At 42.0% G+C, this 19164-nt stretch overlaps 1 protein-coding gene across 1 annotated transcript in view; it reads right to left on the reverse strand.

Moving 5' to 3' along the window:
- LOC311145665 (ALK tyrosine kinase receptor-like) overlaps window positions 1-19164 on the reverse strand; it is a gene marked incomplete at both ends in the record, with an annotated part of 155661 nt that overhangs the window by 53332 nt on the left and 83165 nt on the right. The window contains 2 exons of the mRNA XM_084181928.1: window positions 1897-2062; window positions 18611-18745. Coding sequence (XP_084038054.1) covers window positions 1897-2062; window positions 18611-18745 — 301 coding nt within the window. The remainder of the gene's footprint in view (window positions 1-1896; window positions 2063-18610; window positions 18746-19164) is intronic.

Raw genomic sequence — 19164 nt, forward strand, 5'->3', positions numbered from 1 at the left:
TTTTACCACGCTGCTGGATGCTTCTCTCCATTTCATGAACAAAACTAAATCAGTAACAAAGGCGCTGTGGGCGAACAGTGGCACTGATCTTTAAGGCTTTTAATAATAACAGCATTCCAATAATGCGTTACACACAGGTGGTATAGTGCATTATAAGGCTTCTGTAAACAGAGCATGATATCAAATTGAACATTGGCTGTCTACACTCTAGTCTTCCTGGCTCTCTCCTGAAAACCTGATTGGTCGATATGTCCTCTCCCTGTGTACCAACCGCCCAGCGTGAGAGAGCTACCTCAGCTGTTTACCTAATTATGTTTTGAAGATTCAGTACACACGCATATCTCAGTGCATCTGCATCAGATAACAGATTGCCCAGTCAGAGTTCAGTTCGTTGAGCGAGAGAGTGAGCGAGACAGAGACAGAGAGACAGAGACAGAGACAGAGAGACAGAGAGACAGAGACAGAGACAGTGGCACAGAGACAGTGAAGACAGAGACAGTGAGACAGAGACAGTGAGACAGAGACAGAGACAGAGACAGAGACAGACAGAGAGAGAGAGAGAGAGAGAGAGAGAGAGAGAGAGAGGCATAAGAAGCAGTCTCTTAATCACCTTGTGATTGTGGGTTACTGTAGCCGGGTGTAATAAGTGTGTGAATCATGCTATTTAGATGCCATTACAGCCACACTCTCTAACCCAAAGACTCTGATTAGTCAGTAATGCCCCACTCATTTAAGGAGGTGGAATCAATAGACGGCCTTGGCGTCGATTGCTGTCCGTGGACGAGAGAGCGAGGGTATATTTTTGAAGTCTTCACCCGTGTTTGCATTATGAGGTGTGAGTGTGTGTGTGTGTGTGTCTTGAGTGTATGCAGATGAGCGGCTGCTTGAGGGTTGGTGGGGGGAGAGAGAGAGCGAGCGACAGACAGACAGACAGACAGACAGACAGACAGACAGACAGACAGACAGACAGACAGACAGACAGACAGACAGACAGACAGACAGACAGACAGACAGACAGACAGACAGACAGACAGACAGACAGACAGACAGACAGACAGACAGACAGACAGACAGACAGACAGACAGACAGACAGACAGACAGACAGACAGACAGACAGACAGACAGACAGACAGACAGACAGACAGACAGACAGACAGACAGACAGACAGACAGACAGACAGACAGACAGACAGACAGACAGACAGACAGACAGACAGACAGACAGACAGACAGACAGATAGATAGATAGATAGATAGATAGATAGATAGATAGATAGATAGATAGATAGATAGATAGATAGATATATAGATAGATAGATAGATAGATAGATAGATAGATAGATAGATAGATAGATAGATAGATAGATAGAGACACTCATGCACAGACACTATCTCCTAATTTCCTTTTCTCCATCGGCACTGACATTACATAACTGGGCAGGTGAAAGCAATTCTGTATTGGGCATCCTCCTAAGGAAGTCAATTTAGACTATTGAGATGCAGCCCCTGTTTTACATCTACCATGAAAGGAAGCTAATTTAGACTATTGAGATTGAGACTGTGTGCTACACCTACCATTAAAGCCAAGTTAGACTATTAAGATTCAGCATATGTGCTACATCTACCAAGCCAATTCAAACTATCGAGATTCAGCCTGTGTTACACCTACCATGAAAGGAAGCCAGTTTACACTGAGATTCAGTCTATACTGTACTATATGTTACACCTATTATGAAAGGAAGCCAGTTTACACTGAGATTCAGTCTATACTGTACTATATGTTACACCTATCATGAAAGGAAGCCAGTTTAGACTGAGATTCAGTCTATATGTTACACCTACCATGAAAGGAAGCCACTTAAGACCATTGAGATGCAGCCAGTGTTTTGATTTACCTGTAGCTGCCAGTCTCCGGCACCCTCCAGATTTGGATGCCTTTGAATGGGCTTCTGGTTGCCACGGTAACCTTGACGTTGCTGTTCCGATAGGAGCTGCTACACTGGGTTGGGGTGGGCCCCTCCGAACCCACTGCCCCACAAGTATGAAAGGCCCATTTTGTGTCTGTAAAACACATTGTTTACACATACATGAACATTTGCATACACACACGTACACACACATGAACACATATGCACACGCACACACTTGCATGCACACATGCAAGCACACACACACACACACCCACAGGCAAATGAAGACACTCATCATTCAGAACACTGTTCAAACTCATCACATTTCCCATCACACAAATTTTGCCTCATCTTTCATTCCACTTCACCAAACCCCCCAACACTATATAGTCTCACATCAATAAACCCCAACACACTGAAATGGCAGAAATCATTTTGCGTCTGACTCCTGGTTGTGAGCGAGATATAACAGAATGAATTAAATAAGCATCTTCATCATATTTCACTGCAGTTAAAAATGCCAATACTATCATCACTGTCTGAAGAAAACCTCCAAACTCCATTTTTTTCATTTGCATTTTTCATATGATTTGAAAGCAATAAATCCCCTATATGTACTCTAAACATTTCATGACTCTAGGACCAATAATATGTCTTCCAAATAGCTTCTGAAGTGGCGTGTTTGTATGTTTGTAATCTCTGACCGTTTTCTAAATCCTTTGAAAAAATACCTGTGAATTTTTAAACATAAATGGTACTGTAGATCTGTCATGATACAACGGGATGTGTGAGATAACGAGCAGCATTAGGAGCAGCATGCTCCGGTGCTTTGGACAAATCACTATTTGACATTTGGCCCATAGACTTGCCAGTAACTTGCAAAGAGAGAGGGTGGAGCTCTTCAATCCAGTTCTGATCCTCGTTCTATCTCTCCTCTGAACACATATGGACCCAGAACTTAATTGAGCATCTGACCTATTACCCGAGACTTTAGTTCTGGGTTAACCGAGATTAGTATGTTTGTGAATGGTAAAATATGGCAGTTTATTTTATAGTTCCTGAAAATTGTCAGTTTCTGAAAAATATGTGGGTGAAATTGTTCTTCTGCCAGCCACGCATTGCCAGGTGACAGACATTTCTCCTCATTTGCAGTGTAATCCCAGGCTGTGGCGAATGGGGAGTTATTATTTGCCTAGATTTGCATGAGATTAGTCTTGTCAGATGGATGTGGCATGACCACAACACTGATTGAGTCACTAAATCCTGATTTGGGGGAACGATGGGAACGGCACCCAGGGAACCGGGAGAGTTTCGTGGTGTTGAAGGCCTCCACTTTCCACCACAATTTGTAGAACTTAACTGGGCATTCAAACTGATTTCGCCATGTTTCACTGTTGTGAATTGAAACAATGGTGAGTACAGTGTTCAGTATGGTTTAACCAGCTTAGAAATGTCTAGGCAGTAAAGAATGATATATAGCACAGCTAGCGTTTGCAGTTGCTTCAGACATTTGATTTACAGTATGTGGACAAGGGTCCAAGTGAAAGTCAAAGTCATTATACGACTACAGTAATGTTTTACATTGTCGGCCATTTTGAATTTGAACAGAGTACAGCATGTTTAGTCAGTGTGGTTCACAAAATTTACAGGAAGGAAAATTAATTTAAACTCTAGGTGTGACTGTAATGGCTTAGGCCTGGGGGTAGGTACCACTGTCAGCGGAAGGTTTGTCGTTGATAACGCCGCCATCTTGGAGCCATAGGAAAAACATTCATATTCATTTTCCCCATTGAGATTTACAAAATCAATGATGTGTACGAAGAAGTATGAAAATGTATGCACTACTAAGGCTAATAACACTGTATTTGATCACCTTTTTGTAAATAATCATAACTTTGAATCTCTAAGCAAAAATGCATCATTGCTGACAACAGACTTGGGATGTGATTCAAACAAACACAGATAAACAACCACTACTGCGAGTGACATTTATAGTAAAGGTGATTTCTGCTTGAGTCGACATCTGCTCCATTTACAGTGAACGCGGTCTGTGAAACCCAGGTCTACATTGGACGGAATCCCGGACTTGGCCTTTAAATTGTCATCCAGATAACTCCCCCACCAGTAAACGCACACACAGGCACACGCAAACACACAAACACAGGTCACGCTCTGCTGAACAAGAAGAAAGGTAAGGAGAGGAACAAGGTGTGTGGTCAATGTTAGATGTGGTTTCTGATTATGTAACTGGGGTATGATCAGATAAAGTAGTAGTCTCTCTCTCTCTGTCTCTCTCTCTCACACACACACACACACACACCCTCTTTCACACACACACACACACACACACACACACACACACACACACACACACACACACACACACACACACACACACACACACACACACACACACACACACACACACACGTTGGGACCACATTTTCCCTCACCCTTAACCTAACCTTAACTCCAAACCCTAACCCTAATCTTAATTCTAACCCTAAACCTAATTGTAACCTAAACTCTAAACCTAACCCCTAAGCCTAAAATAGCCTTTTTACTTGTGGGGACCGGCAACATTTTCCTTGTTTTACTATCCATGTGAGGACTTCTGGTCCCCACACAAAAACACACACACACTTCCTCGCCAGGTGTAATGAGTTTCTCTGTGGCTGCCTGGCACTTAACAAACTAAACAGTATAAATGTCCTGCACTGCCTCTATTTTTTTTATAAAGATGTGCTCCCACAGGATCACACACATGTGTAGGAAGGGGAGAGCAAAGCTGTGGTGTGAGCAACAATGGGGAAATGTTTGTTTGAAAATGTTGAAAATAAAATAGCTCTGGAAATGTGCTGTATAAACCAGTTCCATTGGATTATTTGGATCCTTTGTGTCACGGGTTGATGGTCACTAGACTCAATGCTCTATGTTATGTATTAAACTCGTATCCGTTGATAGTGATTGACATCAGACTGGAAGTACACTGAGCCAAAGGCACTCTGATAATGTATCTGTGACGCGGTGCGATTCTGTAGCCAATGATGTTGTGACTTCCTGCAAGCCTCTCGGGCTGGTGTTTACAGAACATATGGTACTGTCTGATTAATATATAAGTGCATTCTCAGAGAATGCCTGTTAGACATTTTCTCTGCTTCTGTGCGGGAGGTGTCTCCATGTTGCAACTTGAATTAAACCAAAATCATTTTGATTGACTTTATCAGCGACTTTATCACCTGAAAATCCCCTTCCTTTCGACACAAATGAGTAGTGAGCATATTAGATTAAGTTTAGCATCTTTCCTACAATTCCTATTGGATAATAATTTATATATTTTGTGGATTTACTTTTTTTTGAAAAAACAAAAGGAGCTGCATTTAACTGACTTGAACTAACTTAACAACTGAATCTCATTTAGATTTTGTGACCTTTGAACTCTGGACTTGACTGAATTGACTGTTGACTTTTGATATGCTTTGATTGCTGGGTATAACCAATACAGAAAGCCTTATTGCATATAATTTTGAGTTGGTTTATGATTTATGCTGCTGCTCTATTGCTGCAATTTCATTACTAATCAAAGCTTCAATCTGCTACTTTAATGGTGTTTTGTTTTTGTGGTGTTTGTGCATATTCATACTGTTTCTATACTGCAGAAAGGTGAAGGGGTCAAACTTTATGTTACACGGTTCCCAATCCTTGCTTTATATAGCACATCTGTTCAGGAAAGGACAGGTGATTGTTATTAACTTTCATGAGCATGAAATAGTCTGATCTGTCTTTCACTAGAGACAGATGGCTATTTAATTCCTCTGTCTCAATATCCACACTGCTAGTATGGGCATTGCATTGGAATATAACCCTAAATGGCTGTTCCACTTCGATTGGCCCATATTGATGCATGAAGGAAGATGAGCATGATTTGAATTGGAGTCTCTAAGAAGTCCACAGTCTATTTAATTTCAGTATTGTATTTCCACATTCGCAGAAACACACACAGAATGTAGTATTGTGGCGCTCAGTATCAGTCTCATGTCTGTCTAGGTGATTAACACCTCTTCCAAACACACAGCTTGCGTCCCAATTGGAACCATATTCCCTGTATAGAGCACTACTTTTGACCAGGGCCCATAGGGAATAGAGTTCCATTTGGGACATAGCCACGAAATAACAACAGCTCGCTAACAAACGACTCCACACAACTGTTTGTTCACCGACTAGTAAACAAATATGTATTCTGTGTGCAGAATGTGGCTAATTAGCTACTAATAACAACGGTGAGAGACAAAAAAATAACATCTTCCCCTGAGCATCTGCATAGTCATTAGGGACCGATTTTTGTTTAGTGCAGCTGTCAATCACTTGCTGTTCTGCTGACAGGAGCCAATCAGATCGCTTCAGTCGGTCTCCTCTTCCTCTGTCCTTGGTGTCGTAGAATAATAGGCATACACACTTTCTCTCAAACGCGACCACATCCACAACTACTGCACCCACTCACACACACTCATTTTGAGGTTAGTGACACGTCCCTTTGCCATCGGGCGGCGAAGTAACCTCATCAACGGAGAGAGTCGGAGAGGGAGCTCTGTTGTTTCCCCCATAGAAACGATGAGTCAGCAGTGAGAGAGTGGCTGCGTCCAAAATGGCACCCTATTCCCTATATAGTGCACAGCTTTTGACCAGAGCCATATGTACAGTTGAAGTCTGAAGTTTACATACACCTTAGCCAAATACATTTAAATACGTTTTTCACAATTCCTGACATTTAATCCTAGTAAAAATTCCCTGTCTTAGGTCAGTTAGGATCACCACTTTATTATAAGAATGTGAAATGTCAGAATAATAGTAGAGAGAATGATTTATTTCAGGTTTTATTTCTTTCATCACATTCCCAGTGGGTCAGAAGTGTACATACACTCAATTAGTATTTGGTAGCATTGCCTTTAAATTGTTTAACTTGGGTCAAACGTTTCGGGTAGCCTTCCACAAGCTTCCCACAATAAGTTGGGTGAATTTTGGCCCATTCCTCCTGACAGAGCTGGTGTAACTGAGTCAGGTTTGTAGGCCTCCTTGCTCGCACACGCTTTTTCAGTTCTACCCACACATTTTCTATAAGATTGAGGTCAGGGCTTTGTGATGGCCACTCCAATATCTTGACTTTGTTGTCCTTAAGCCATTTTGCCACAACTTTGGAAGTATGCTTGGGGTCATGGTCCATTTGGAAGACCCATTTGCGACCAAGCTTTAACTTCCTGACTGATGTCTTGAGATGTTGCTTCAATATATCCACATAATTTTCCTTCCTCATGATGCCATCTATTTTGTGAAGTGCACCAGTCCCTCCTGCAGCAAAGCACCCCCACAGCACCGCCGTGCTTCACTGTTGGGATGGTGTTCTTCTGCTTGCAAGGCACCCCCTTTATCCTCCAAACATAACGATAGTCATTATGGCCAAACAATTATATTTTTGTTTAATCAGACCAGAGGATATTTCTCCAAAAAGTACGATCTTTGTCCCCATGTGCAGTTGCAAACCATAGTGTGCCTTTTTAATGGCGGTTTTGGAGCAGTGGCTTCTTCCTTGCTGAGTGGCCTTTCAGGTTATGTCGATATAGGACTCGTTTTACTTTGGATATAGATACTTTGTATATGTTTCCTCCAGCATCTTCACAAGGTCCTTTGCTGTTGTTCTGGGATTGATTTGCACTTTTCGCACCAAAGTACGTTCATCTCTAGGAGACAGAACGTGTCTCCTTCCTGAGTGGTATGACGGCTGCGTGGTCCCATGGTGTTTATACTTGCGTACTATTGTTTGTACAGATGAACGTGGTACCTTCAGGCGTTTGGAAATTGCTCCCAAGGATGAACCAGACCTGTGGAGGTCTACAATTTTTTTTCTGAGGACTTGGCTGATTTCTTTTGATTTTCCCATGATGTCAAGCAAAGAGGCACTGAGTTTGAAGGTAGGTCTTGAAATACATCCACAGGTACACCTCCAATTGACTCAAATTATGTAAATTAGCCTATCAGAAGCTTCTAAAGCCATGACATCATTTTCTGGAATTTTCAAAGCTGTTTAAAAGGCACAGTCAATTTAGTGTATGTAAACTTCTGACCCACTGGAATTGTGATACAGTGAATTATAAGTGAAATAATCTGTCTGTAAACAATTGTTGGAAAAATTACTTGTGTCATGCAAAAAGTAGATGTCCTAACCGACTTGCCAAAACTATAGTTTGTTAACAAGAAATGTGTGGAGTGGTTGAAAAACGAGTTTTAATGACTCCAACCTAAATATATATAAACATCCGACTTCAACTGTATAGTAGGTAGTTACTGAGAAATGACTTTCTTTGCTCTGAATCAAACCATGAAATGTGTACCCAACCGGGAGGTCAGTTTCTGTTGGAGCGACAATAGGAAACTGGGAACTCGTTATCGCCGCTCTGCTTTCTGTCATGCCCTCAACGTGCTGTCGAGGAAGATATTGTTCTCTTGCTTCTTTTTTAAAAAATGTTCACACCGGAAAGGTACATCAACCAAGTACAAGCTTCTGGCCAGGGGTTCAGTCCTTGCCTCAAGAGATTTCAAAGTTTTTTTAATGTATGTGTTCCTCACACATGAAGAAGTGAGCAGAAAGTATGTTCCTGTATTTCGTCCTTAGCGAAGCGCAAGACAAATGAGGCTGCTCTGGCTGAATTTGTGTAAAACTGGCAGCCCAGCGAATTGTTTGTTGAACCAGTAATTGGGACGATTCTATGTTCATGATTTAGTGTGACAGTGATGGTGAGAGAGGAGGGAGGGGGAGAAGGGATGTTGGAAGAAAGAAAAGGACTGTGACTATGGACTGTTTTCCCAGTCAAATTAGGCAACAAGTTTCTCTTATGAAATTCCCTCAAATGCACCCTGAAAGCAATGCAATGCCACTGATCTTGGATGGGTAATATCCGGTGACATGTACCCGGATGTCCCCACAGTTTAAAATGCAAGGTGTAGGACAAAGTAACTTGATATCATGTCTTGGGCTTCTGCTCAACAATTATTTTGAAGATAAAAAAATTGTCCCTGCCAAACTGCCATAGGGGGCAAAGCACATGTGAGCCATCCAGCGGACAATGCAAAAATTCTCAGCATCAGTATGGTGAGATGTTGAGTGAAGCGGAACAGTCACAGAGGCAAACTGAGAGACAGAAGGGAGGCATCAGAGAAAGCACTGGACTGAGAATAGCGCTACCCTTGTAGCAAACTAGTTTCCTCAAATTCCTGCTGTGACCCTTCAACAGCCACATTTCTCCCTTTCCTTCTCATTCTCTGAATCATGGCTGTCGTCCTGTTTGAGGGAACTTTTTCTATTGTGTTCCTTTGGCAGTCAATACCTTAGAATACTAGAATGGGCATGAACCTTCTTCTGATGGTCTAAAGGTCAGCCATTTTGGTCAGGGTTTTGGTCAACTATGGTTTGCCAGTGCTGTGATAAGATATTGTGTAAAACTAGATGGTAATTTTCCAGATAGAAAAATTGTGACTTGCTTCAGCTGTTTAAAATTATTTTTGTGGTAGTGGAAGAAGTTTAAAACGTTTTACTTAAGTGAAGCAGTGAAATATAGTTAAAGTTAAATATCTTAAAATATCTGGTCTGATTACTTTGATAGACTACTATATCAACCTAATTACTTTGGACTGTGGGGCAGTTGGATCACATATTTCATCACAAATAAGACTACTACACTTTCATACACTCTTACTAGAAAACCATAGTATATGCAAACTGTAATACTTATTCATAAGGAATTAGAAAGGTATTAGGCTATAATTTGGGGAGAGAAATATGATGGTGCCTCTAGTGGAATACATTTGTTTTAGCTATAGTAAGCTCCCATCAACCATACATGTATTTATTTATTGATAAAGCTGTTAATAGAACGTTATGACTGGATGGATATATCAATAAATAGGATATATAATTAAATGGATAGATAAATAAAGTAAGGGCACAGGATGAAAGACCTAATGAATGGATGGATGCAAAGATAAAGGAAGTTATGGATGAATGGACTTTCGGTCGAATTAGAGTTTTGTTGCGTAAGTCAGTATGTCTTTCTTTACTCTACACAAAGAATGTTTGGAATAAAAAAAAGTTGTCTCCAATCCTACTTCTGCGTTCTAGTCAAGGAATCTTTGAAAGCTCCTTGATTCTAGTGAGTGGCGAGCACAGAATTGCACATCTGCACCGCCAGCTGGATGGGGGCAGTGGCTTCTTCCTTGCTGAGCGGCCATTAAGGTTATGTCGATATAGAACTCGTTTTACTGTGGATATAGATACTTTTGTACCTGTTTACTCCAGCATCTTCACAAGGTTCTTTGCTGTTGTTCTGGGATTGATTTGCACTTTTTGCACCAAAGTACTTCCATCTCTAGGAGACAGAACGCGTCTCCTTCCTGAGCTGTATGACGGCTGTGTGGTCCCATGGTGTTTATACTTGCATACTATTGTTTGTACAGATGAACATGGTACCGTCAGGCATTTGGAAATTGCTCACAAGGATGAACCAAACTTTTGGAGGTCTACAATTTTTTCTCTGAGTTCTTGGCTGATTTCTTTTGATTTTCCCATGTCAAGCAAAGAGGCACTGAGTTTGAAGGTAGGCCTTGAAATACATCCACAGGTACACCTCCAATTGACTCAAATTATGTCAATTAGCCTATCAGAAGCTTCTAAAGCCATGACATCATTTTCTGGAATTTTCCAAGCTGTTTAAAGGCACAGTCAACTTAGTGTATGTAAACCTCTGACCCACTGGAATTGTGATACAGTGAATTTAAAGTGAAATAATCTGTCTGTAAACAATTGTTGGAAAAATTACTTGTGTCATGCACAAAGTAGATGTCGTAACCGACTTTCCAAAACGATAGTTTGTTAACAAGAAATGTGTGGAGTGGTTGAAAAAACGAGTTTTAATGACTCCAAAGTAAGTTTATGTAAACTTCCTACTTCAACTGCACATTATATAGTGAATAGGATGCCATTTCAGTCACAGACACTGTCTGAGTACACACCTCATTGTAGGGTCGGGATTCAGAGAAATAAAGGTGCAGAGAGAATTCAGGCAACAGATCAACACATATAGACGGGCGAGAGAAACAATGAGGAGAGAAAAAGATGGAGAGAAAGAAAGCAGGGGAGACGAGAGAAAGAGAGAGGTGAGAAAAAGAGTGGGAGAAAGAGGGTAGGAGCAGGGGAAACGAGAGAAAGAGTGGGAAAAGGAGGGAACCGAAAGAAAGCAGAGTGAGAGACAGAACAGTGGAAATGAGTGAGGAGGGGCTGAAAGCAAGAAAAGTTAGAAAGAGAAAGTCTGAAAAAGAGAGAGAGCAAGATGGGACAGTAAAAAAGGAAGGTGAGAGAGAGAGAGAGAGAGAGAGAGAGAGAGAGAGAGAGAGAGAGAGAGAGAGAGAGAGAGAGAGAGAGAGAGAGAGAGAGAGAGAGAGAGAGAGAGAGAGAGAGAGAGAGAGAGAGAGAGAGAGAGAGAGAGAGAGAGAGAGAGAGAGATAATGGTGTTCCAAAAAAGGTCCAGTTGCCAGGACCAGAAATACAAATTCCATCTAGACACCGTTGCCCTAGGGCACACAAAAAAACGATTCACAAACACAAACAGACAACAAAAAAACTGAGCAAACTAGAATGCTATTTGGCCCTAAACAGAGAGTATACAGTGGCAGAATACCTGACCACTGTGACTGACCCAAACTTATGGAAAGCTTTGACTATGTACTGACTCAGTGAGCATTGCTATTGAGAAAGGCCGCCATAGGCAGACCTGGCACTCAAGAGAAGACAGGCTATGTGCACACTGCCCACAAAATGAGGTGGAAACTGAGCTGCACTTCCTAACCTTTAGTCAGCCACCAATTGTGCAAGATCTCCCACTTAAAAAGACGAGAGAGGCCTGTAATTTTCATCATAGGTACACATCAACTATGACAGACAAAATGAGGAAAAAAAATACAGAAAATCACATTGTAGGATTTTTAATGAATTTATTTGCAAATTATGGTGGAAAATAAGTATTTGGTCAATAACAAAAGTTTCTCAATACTTTGTTATATACCCTTTGTTGGCAAAGACAAAGGTCAAACGTTTTCTGTAAGTCTTCACAAGGTTTTCACACACTGTTGCTGGTATTTTGGCCCATTCCTCCATCCAGAAAATCACATTGTAGGATTTTTTATGAATTTATTTGCAAATTATGGTGGAAAATAAGTATTTGGTCACCTACAAACAAGCAAGATTTCTGGCTCTCACAGACCTGTAACTTCTTCTTTAAGAGGCTCCTCTGTCCTCCACTCGTTACCTGTATTAATGGCACCTGTTTGAACTTGTTATCAGTATAAAAGACACCTGTCCACAACCTCAAACAGTCACACTCCAAACTCCACTATGGCCAAGACCAAAGAGCTGTCAAAGGACACCAGAAACAAAATTGTAGACCTGCATCAGGCTGGGAAGACTGAATCTGCAATAGGTAAGCAGCTTGTTTTGAAGAAATCAACTGTGGGAGCAATTATTAGGAAATGGAAGACATACAAGACCACTGATAATCTCCCTCGATCTGGGGCTCCACGCAAGATCTCACCCTGTGGGGTCAAAATGATCACAAGAACGGTGAGCAAAAATCCCAGAACCACATGGGGGGACCTAGTGAATGACCTGCAGAGAGCTGGGACCAAAGTAACAAAGCCTACCATCAGTAACACACTACGCCGCCAGGGACTCAAATCCTGCAGTGCCAGACGTGTCCCCCTGCTTAAGCCAGTACATGTCCAGGCCCGTCTGAAGTTTGCTAGAGTGCATTTGGATGATCCCGAAGAGGATTGGGAGAATGTCATATGGTCAGATGAAACCAAAATAGAACTTTTTGGTAAAAACTCAACTCGTCGTGTTTGGAGGACAAAGAATGCTGAGTTGCATCCAAAGAACACCATATCTACTGTGAAGCATGGGGGTGGAAACATCATGCTTTGGGGCTGTTTTTCTGCAAAGGGACCAGGACGACTGATCCGTGTAAAGGAAAGAATGAATGGGGCCATGTATCGTGAGATTTTGAGTGAAAACCTCCTTCCATCAGCAAGGGCATTGAAGATGAAACGTGGCTGGGTCTTTCAGCATGACAATGATCCCAAACACACCGCCCGGGCAACGAAGGAGTGGCTTCGTAAGAAGCATTTCAAGGTCCTGGAGTGGCCTAGCCAGTCTCCAGATCTCAACCCCATAGAAAATCTTTGGAGGGAGTTGAAAGTCCGTGTTGCCCAGCGACAGCCCCAAAACATCACTGCTCTAGAGGAGATCTGCATGGAGGAATGGGCCAAAATTCCAGAAACAGTGTGTGAAAACCTTGTGAAGACTTACAGAAAACGTTTGACCTGTGTCATTGCCAACAAAGGGTATATAACAAAGTATTGAGAAACTTTTGTTATTGACCAAATACTTATTTTCCACCATAATTTGCAAATAAATTCATAAAAAATCCTACAATGTGATTTTCTGGATTTTCTTTTCTCATTTTGTCTGTCATAGTTGACGTGTACCTATGATGAAAATTACAGGCCTCTCTCATCTTTTTAAGTGGGAGAACTTGCACAATTGGTGGCTGACTGAATACTTTTTTCCCCCACTGTATTTCCCTCAGATTACACAGGTCCACAAAGAATTCGAAAAACAAACCCAATTTTGATAAACTCCCATATCTATTTGGTGAAATACCACAGTGTGCCATCACAGCAGCAATATTTGTGACCTGTTGCCACAAGAAAAGGGCAACCAGTGAAAAAGAAACACCATTGTAAATACAACCCATATTTTTGTTGATTTATTTCCCTTTTATAAATTGAAAAAAAGGGTCCGATCCTTAACAGGTTAAACAGGTCAACATTCACAAGGCCACGGGCCCGAAGGATTACCAGGATGTGTACTCAGAGCATGCACGGACCAACTGGCAAGTGTCTTTACTGACATTTTCAACCTCTCCCTGACCGAATCTGTAATATCTACATGTTACAAGCAGACCACCATAGTCCCTGTGCCCAAGAACGCGAAGGTCACCTGCCTAAATGACTACCGCCCCGTAGCACTCACGTTGGTAGCCATGAAATGCTTGGAAAGGCTGGTCATGGCTCACATCAACACCATCATCCCGGAAAACCTAGACCCACTCCAATTCGCATACCCCCCCAACAGATCCACAGATGACGCAATCTCAATTGCACTCCACACTGCCCTTTCCAACCTGGACAAAAGGAATACCTATGTGAGAATGCTGTTTATTGACTACAGCTCAGCGTTCAACACCATAGTGCCCACAAAGCTCATCACTAAACTAAGGACCCTGGGACTAAACACCTCCTTCTGCAACTGGATCCTGGACATCCTGACGGGCTGCCCCCAGGTGATAAGGGTAGGCAACAACACATCTGCTATGCTCAACACGGGGGCCCCTCAGGGGTGTGTGCTTAGTCCCCTCCTGTACTCCCTGCACGACTCCAACACCAACATTAAGTTTGCTGATGACACAATGGTGGTAGGCCTGATCACCGACAATGTTCAGACAGCTTATAGGGAGGAGGTCAGAGACCTGGCAGTGTGACGACAGGACAACAACCTCTCCCTCAACGTGAGTAAGACTGATCCTGGAGCTGATCCTGGACTACAGGAAAAGGAAGGCCGAACACGCCCCCATTTACATCGACGGGGGTGTAGTGGAGCGGGTCGAGAGCTTCAAGTTCCTTGGTGTCCAAATCACCAACAAACTATCATGGTCCAAACACACCAAGACAGTCGTGAAGAAGGCACGACAACGCCTTTTCACTCTCAGGAGACTGTAAAAGATTTGGCATGGGTCCCCAGATCCTCAAAATGTCCTACAGATGCACCATTGAGAGCATCCTGACCGGTTGCATCATCGCCTGGTATGGCAACTGCTCGGCATTTACCGCAAGGCACTACACAGGGTAGTGCGTACGGCCCAGTACATTACTGGGGCATCATTTGGGACAAGCTTCCTGCCATCCAGGACCTCTATACTAGGCAGTTTCAGAGAAAGGCCCCAAAAATTGTCAAAGACTCCAGAAACCCAGTCATAGACTGTTCTCTCTGCTACTGCACGGCAAGCGGTATCGGAGCACCAAGTCTAGGTCCAAAAGTCTCCTTAACAGCTTCTACCCCCAAGCCATGAGACTGCTGAACAATTAATCAAATGGCCACCCGGACTATTTGCATTGAACATCCCCCCTTTGTTTTTACACTGCTGCTACTCACTGTTTATTTTCTATGCATAGTCACTTTACCCCTACAGTGCCTTGCAAAAGTATTCATCCCCCTTGGTGTTTTTCCTATTTTGTTGCATTACAACCTGTAATTAAAATTGATTTTTATTTGGATTTCATATAATGGACATACACAAAATAGTCCAAATTGGTGAAGTGGAATGAAAAAAATAATGTCTTTCAACAAATTCGATAAAATGAATTATGGAAAAGTGGTATTCACCCTCTTTGCTATGAAGCCCCTAAATAAGATATGGTGCAACCAATTACCTTCAGAAGTCACATAATTAGTTAAATAAAGTCCACCTGTGTGCAATCTAAGTGTCACATGATCTGTCACATGATCTCAGTATATACTGTATACACCTGTTCTGAAATGCCCCAGAGTCTGCAACACCACTAAGCAAGGGGCACCACCAAGCAAGCGGCAACATGAAGACCAAGGAGCTCTCCAAACAGGCCAGGGACAAAGTTGTGGAGAAGTACAGATCAGGGTTGGGTTATAAAAAAATATCTGAAACTTTGAACATCCCACGGAGCACCATTAAAACCATTATTCAAAAATTGAAAGAACATGGCACCACAACAAACCTGCCAAGAGAGGGCCACCCACCAAAACTCACGTACCAGGCAAGGAGGGTATTAATCAGAGAGACAACAAAGAGACTAAAGATAACCCTGAAGGAGCTGCAAAGCTCCACAGCGGAGATTGGAGTATCTCACCATAGGAACACTTTTATCCATACACTCCACAGAGCTGGGCTTTACGGAAGAGTGGCCAAAAAAAAGCCATTGCTTAAAGAAAAAAATAAGCAAACACTTTTGGTGTTCGCCAAAGGCATCTGGTAGACTCCCTAAACATATGGAAGAAGGTACTCTGGTCAGATGAGACTCAAATTGAGCTTTTTGGCCATCAAGGAAAACGCTATGTCTGGCGCAAACCCAACACCTCTCATCAACCCGAGAACACCATCCCCACAGTGAAGCATGTTGTTGGCAGCATCATGCTGTAGGGATGTTTTTCATCGACAGGGACTGGGAAACTGGTCAGAATTGAAGGAATGATGGATGGCACTAAATACAGGGAAATTCTTGAGGGAAACCTGTTTCAGTCTTCCAGAGATTTGAGACTGGGACGGAGGTTCATCTTCCAGCAGGACAATGACCCTAAGCATACTGCTAAAGCAACACTCAAGTGGTTTAAGGGGAAACATTTAAATGTCTTGGAATGGCCTAGTCAAAGCCCAGACCTCAATCAAATTGAGAATCTGTGGTATGACTTAAAGATTGCTGTACACCAGCGGAATCCATCCAACTTGAAGGAGCTGGAGCAGTTTTGCCTTGAAGAATGGGCAAACATCTCAGTGGCTAGATGTGCCAAGCTTATAGAGACATACCCCAAGATACTTGCAGCTGTAATTGCTGCAAAAGGTGGCTCTACGAAATATTGATTTGGGGGGGGGGGGGGTGAATAGTTATGCACACTCAAGCCCTAATGAACATGGCCAAGGGTTAAAAATATGTTGCATCTTCAAAGTGGTAGGCATGTTGTAAGTCAAATGATACAATCCATTTTAATTCCAGGTTGTAAGGCAACAAAATAGGAAAAATGCCAAGGGGGGTGAATACTTTCGCAAGCCACTGTACTTACATGTACATATTACTTAAATGACCTTGACTAACCTGTAGCCCCGCACATTGACCCCCTGTATATAGCCTCATTCTTTTATTGTGTTACTTTTTTTACTTTAGCTTATTTAGTAAATATTTTCTTAACTCTATTTTCTTAATACTGCATTGTTGGTTAAGGGCTTGTAAGTAAGCATTTTATGGGAAGGTCAACACCTGTTGTATTCGGCGCATGTGGCAAATACAATTTGATTTGATTTGATTTGAGTTCTTTGTATATATACATAAAAATGATGCTGATTCATGATTTCAACTGGCTGAGAAAAGCTGCCTACCTGTCTGTCTCATCCCGACTCCTGACACGTTCATTACTTTTGGACAGCTGGACATCGAATTTTAATATTGAAACAATGTTACAAATGTCGGAGAGACAGAGAGCAAGGTTTATACAAATCTCCGCTGTTAAAAACTAAATGTTAGTCTACAAGAAATGTGAGATAATATCTAGATGCTTTTATAGTGGAGATTAAGTTTATAAATTGGCTGGCTGGGCTGATGAGACTGTGGATTGCGCAGTCAGATGGAACAGAGTATTTTTGACTTTATGTTTTGTTTACCCCATATGTAACTCTGTGTTGTTGTTTTTATCGCACTGCTTTGCTTTATCTTGGCCAGGTCGCAGTTGTAAATGAGAACTTGTTCTCAACTGGCTTACCTGGTTAAATAAAGGTGAAATATATATATATATTTTTTTTATAGGCATTTTAACGTCATAGATTTAGCCGGTGGTAACTTGTGGAATAGACACCAAATGGAATGCGGTTTTAACCAATCAGCATTCAGGATTAGACCCACCCGTTGTATAATGAAGGACAATGACTGCAAGAGAGTGTGTTAGCATTAGGCTGTTGCTAAGAAGTCTTGATTGAACAGCGAATTTGACTCCTTGCAATGATACTGAAGGGAGCGTCATCAACACCATCTTGTTGCTTGGAGGAGTAAACAAGATGTTGATGAATGCAATTACTCTGAGATTCCCATAGTATAAGAACACTGGCATCAGCAGCCAGATAGGTATTTATTTTGTCTGCGGTGGCGCAATTGGCTCGAAGACAAAGCGACAAGACAGAACATGATTACCTCGATGATTATACTCCTGGAGTCAGTGTTGCGTGCTGTGTAAAATGTATTCAGTCCAAATGATCTAAAAGGAGCCAATTCCAGCTCTGCACTATCCACAGTGTTAATTTATGTAGTAGCTCAGTGGTTGGAAGAATCTAAGGTGGAAAATGTCAACTCGGTGAAAGGAGCTACATTGACATTTTCTGAAGGCAAATTGGAGTGATTTGCACTTCAAAACTGTCAGTCCTGCTCCATTTAATCCTAAGTGAGATATACAGTTACAGACGTGGGGATGAATCCAGTAGTTGGGACACTTACTTTGTTTGAGGTAAAAGCACTGTGCCTTTTCACAGCACGTGTGGAGTGAGTGTGAATAGAAGTCTGCCTGGGTAAGTGTGTGTGTGTATTTGTGTGTGTGTGTGTGTCTGTGAGTGTGTGCTTGTCAGTGAGCAAGCAGAGAGAGGATAGGAGAGAGTGTCTGTGTGTGGGAGTAGAGAACATTGTTCTAGCTTGAGATCAGCGATAAAAATGTATTATCTTCCCTCTCAGACTGCCTTTTCTGTATATTACAAATTCAGTGCCTATGCCTGAGACACTCACAACTATATGACAACAGGTGGACACTTACAGGCAGTCAGAGTTGGATGGTCTGACAAGGTTCTTGAGTTTCCATTGGACGGGGTGGTTGTTTTGATGTTCTGATTGGTTGGTTTCAGTGGCAGTTTAGTGTTGCTGGTTACCGTAGGAGGAAATTCGCCATTGGCTGAGGAGAGAAACAGACAAATAGCAACTTAGTGTCATTCTTTGCAAGCCATATCTATCCACAGCTCTCTAAATGCCAAACAGTTGAAAATAAGCAGGGTTGTGTTCATTAGGGACCAAACGAAAGATAACAAACTGAGACAGATGGGGACTACCTAGACTTGTCCAATAAGAAATGCTCATTTTCATTTTCCGTTGCAAAATATTTAAACACAAGGTTTAAGCTTGATGAATATTTGGCTGGATAACCCAATGACTGTATATATGAATGGACAAAGCCATCTGTCATGTGACACCATTCATTCCTAAGTGAAGACGCAATAGCGCATTGAAGCCAAATGAAGTCGGTTAAGATGGTGTCTCATGGAGACATAACATGCACAGTTTGAGCTACTCCAGGAAGTGACTTTGCAGGCTAGT

Source organism: Coregonus lavaretus, assembly GCF_964263955.1.
Source record: "Coregonus lavaretus genome assembly, chromosome: 18".
NCBI lineage: Eukaryota > Metazoa > Chordata > Actinopteri > Salmoniformes > Salmonidae > Coregonus > Coregonus lavaretus.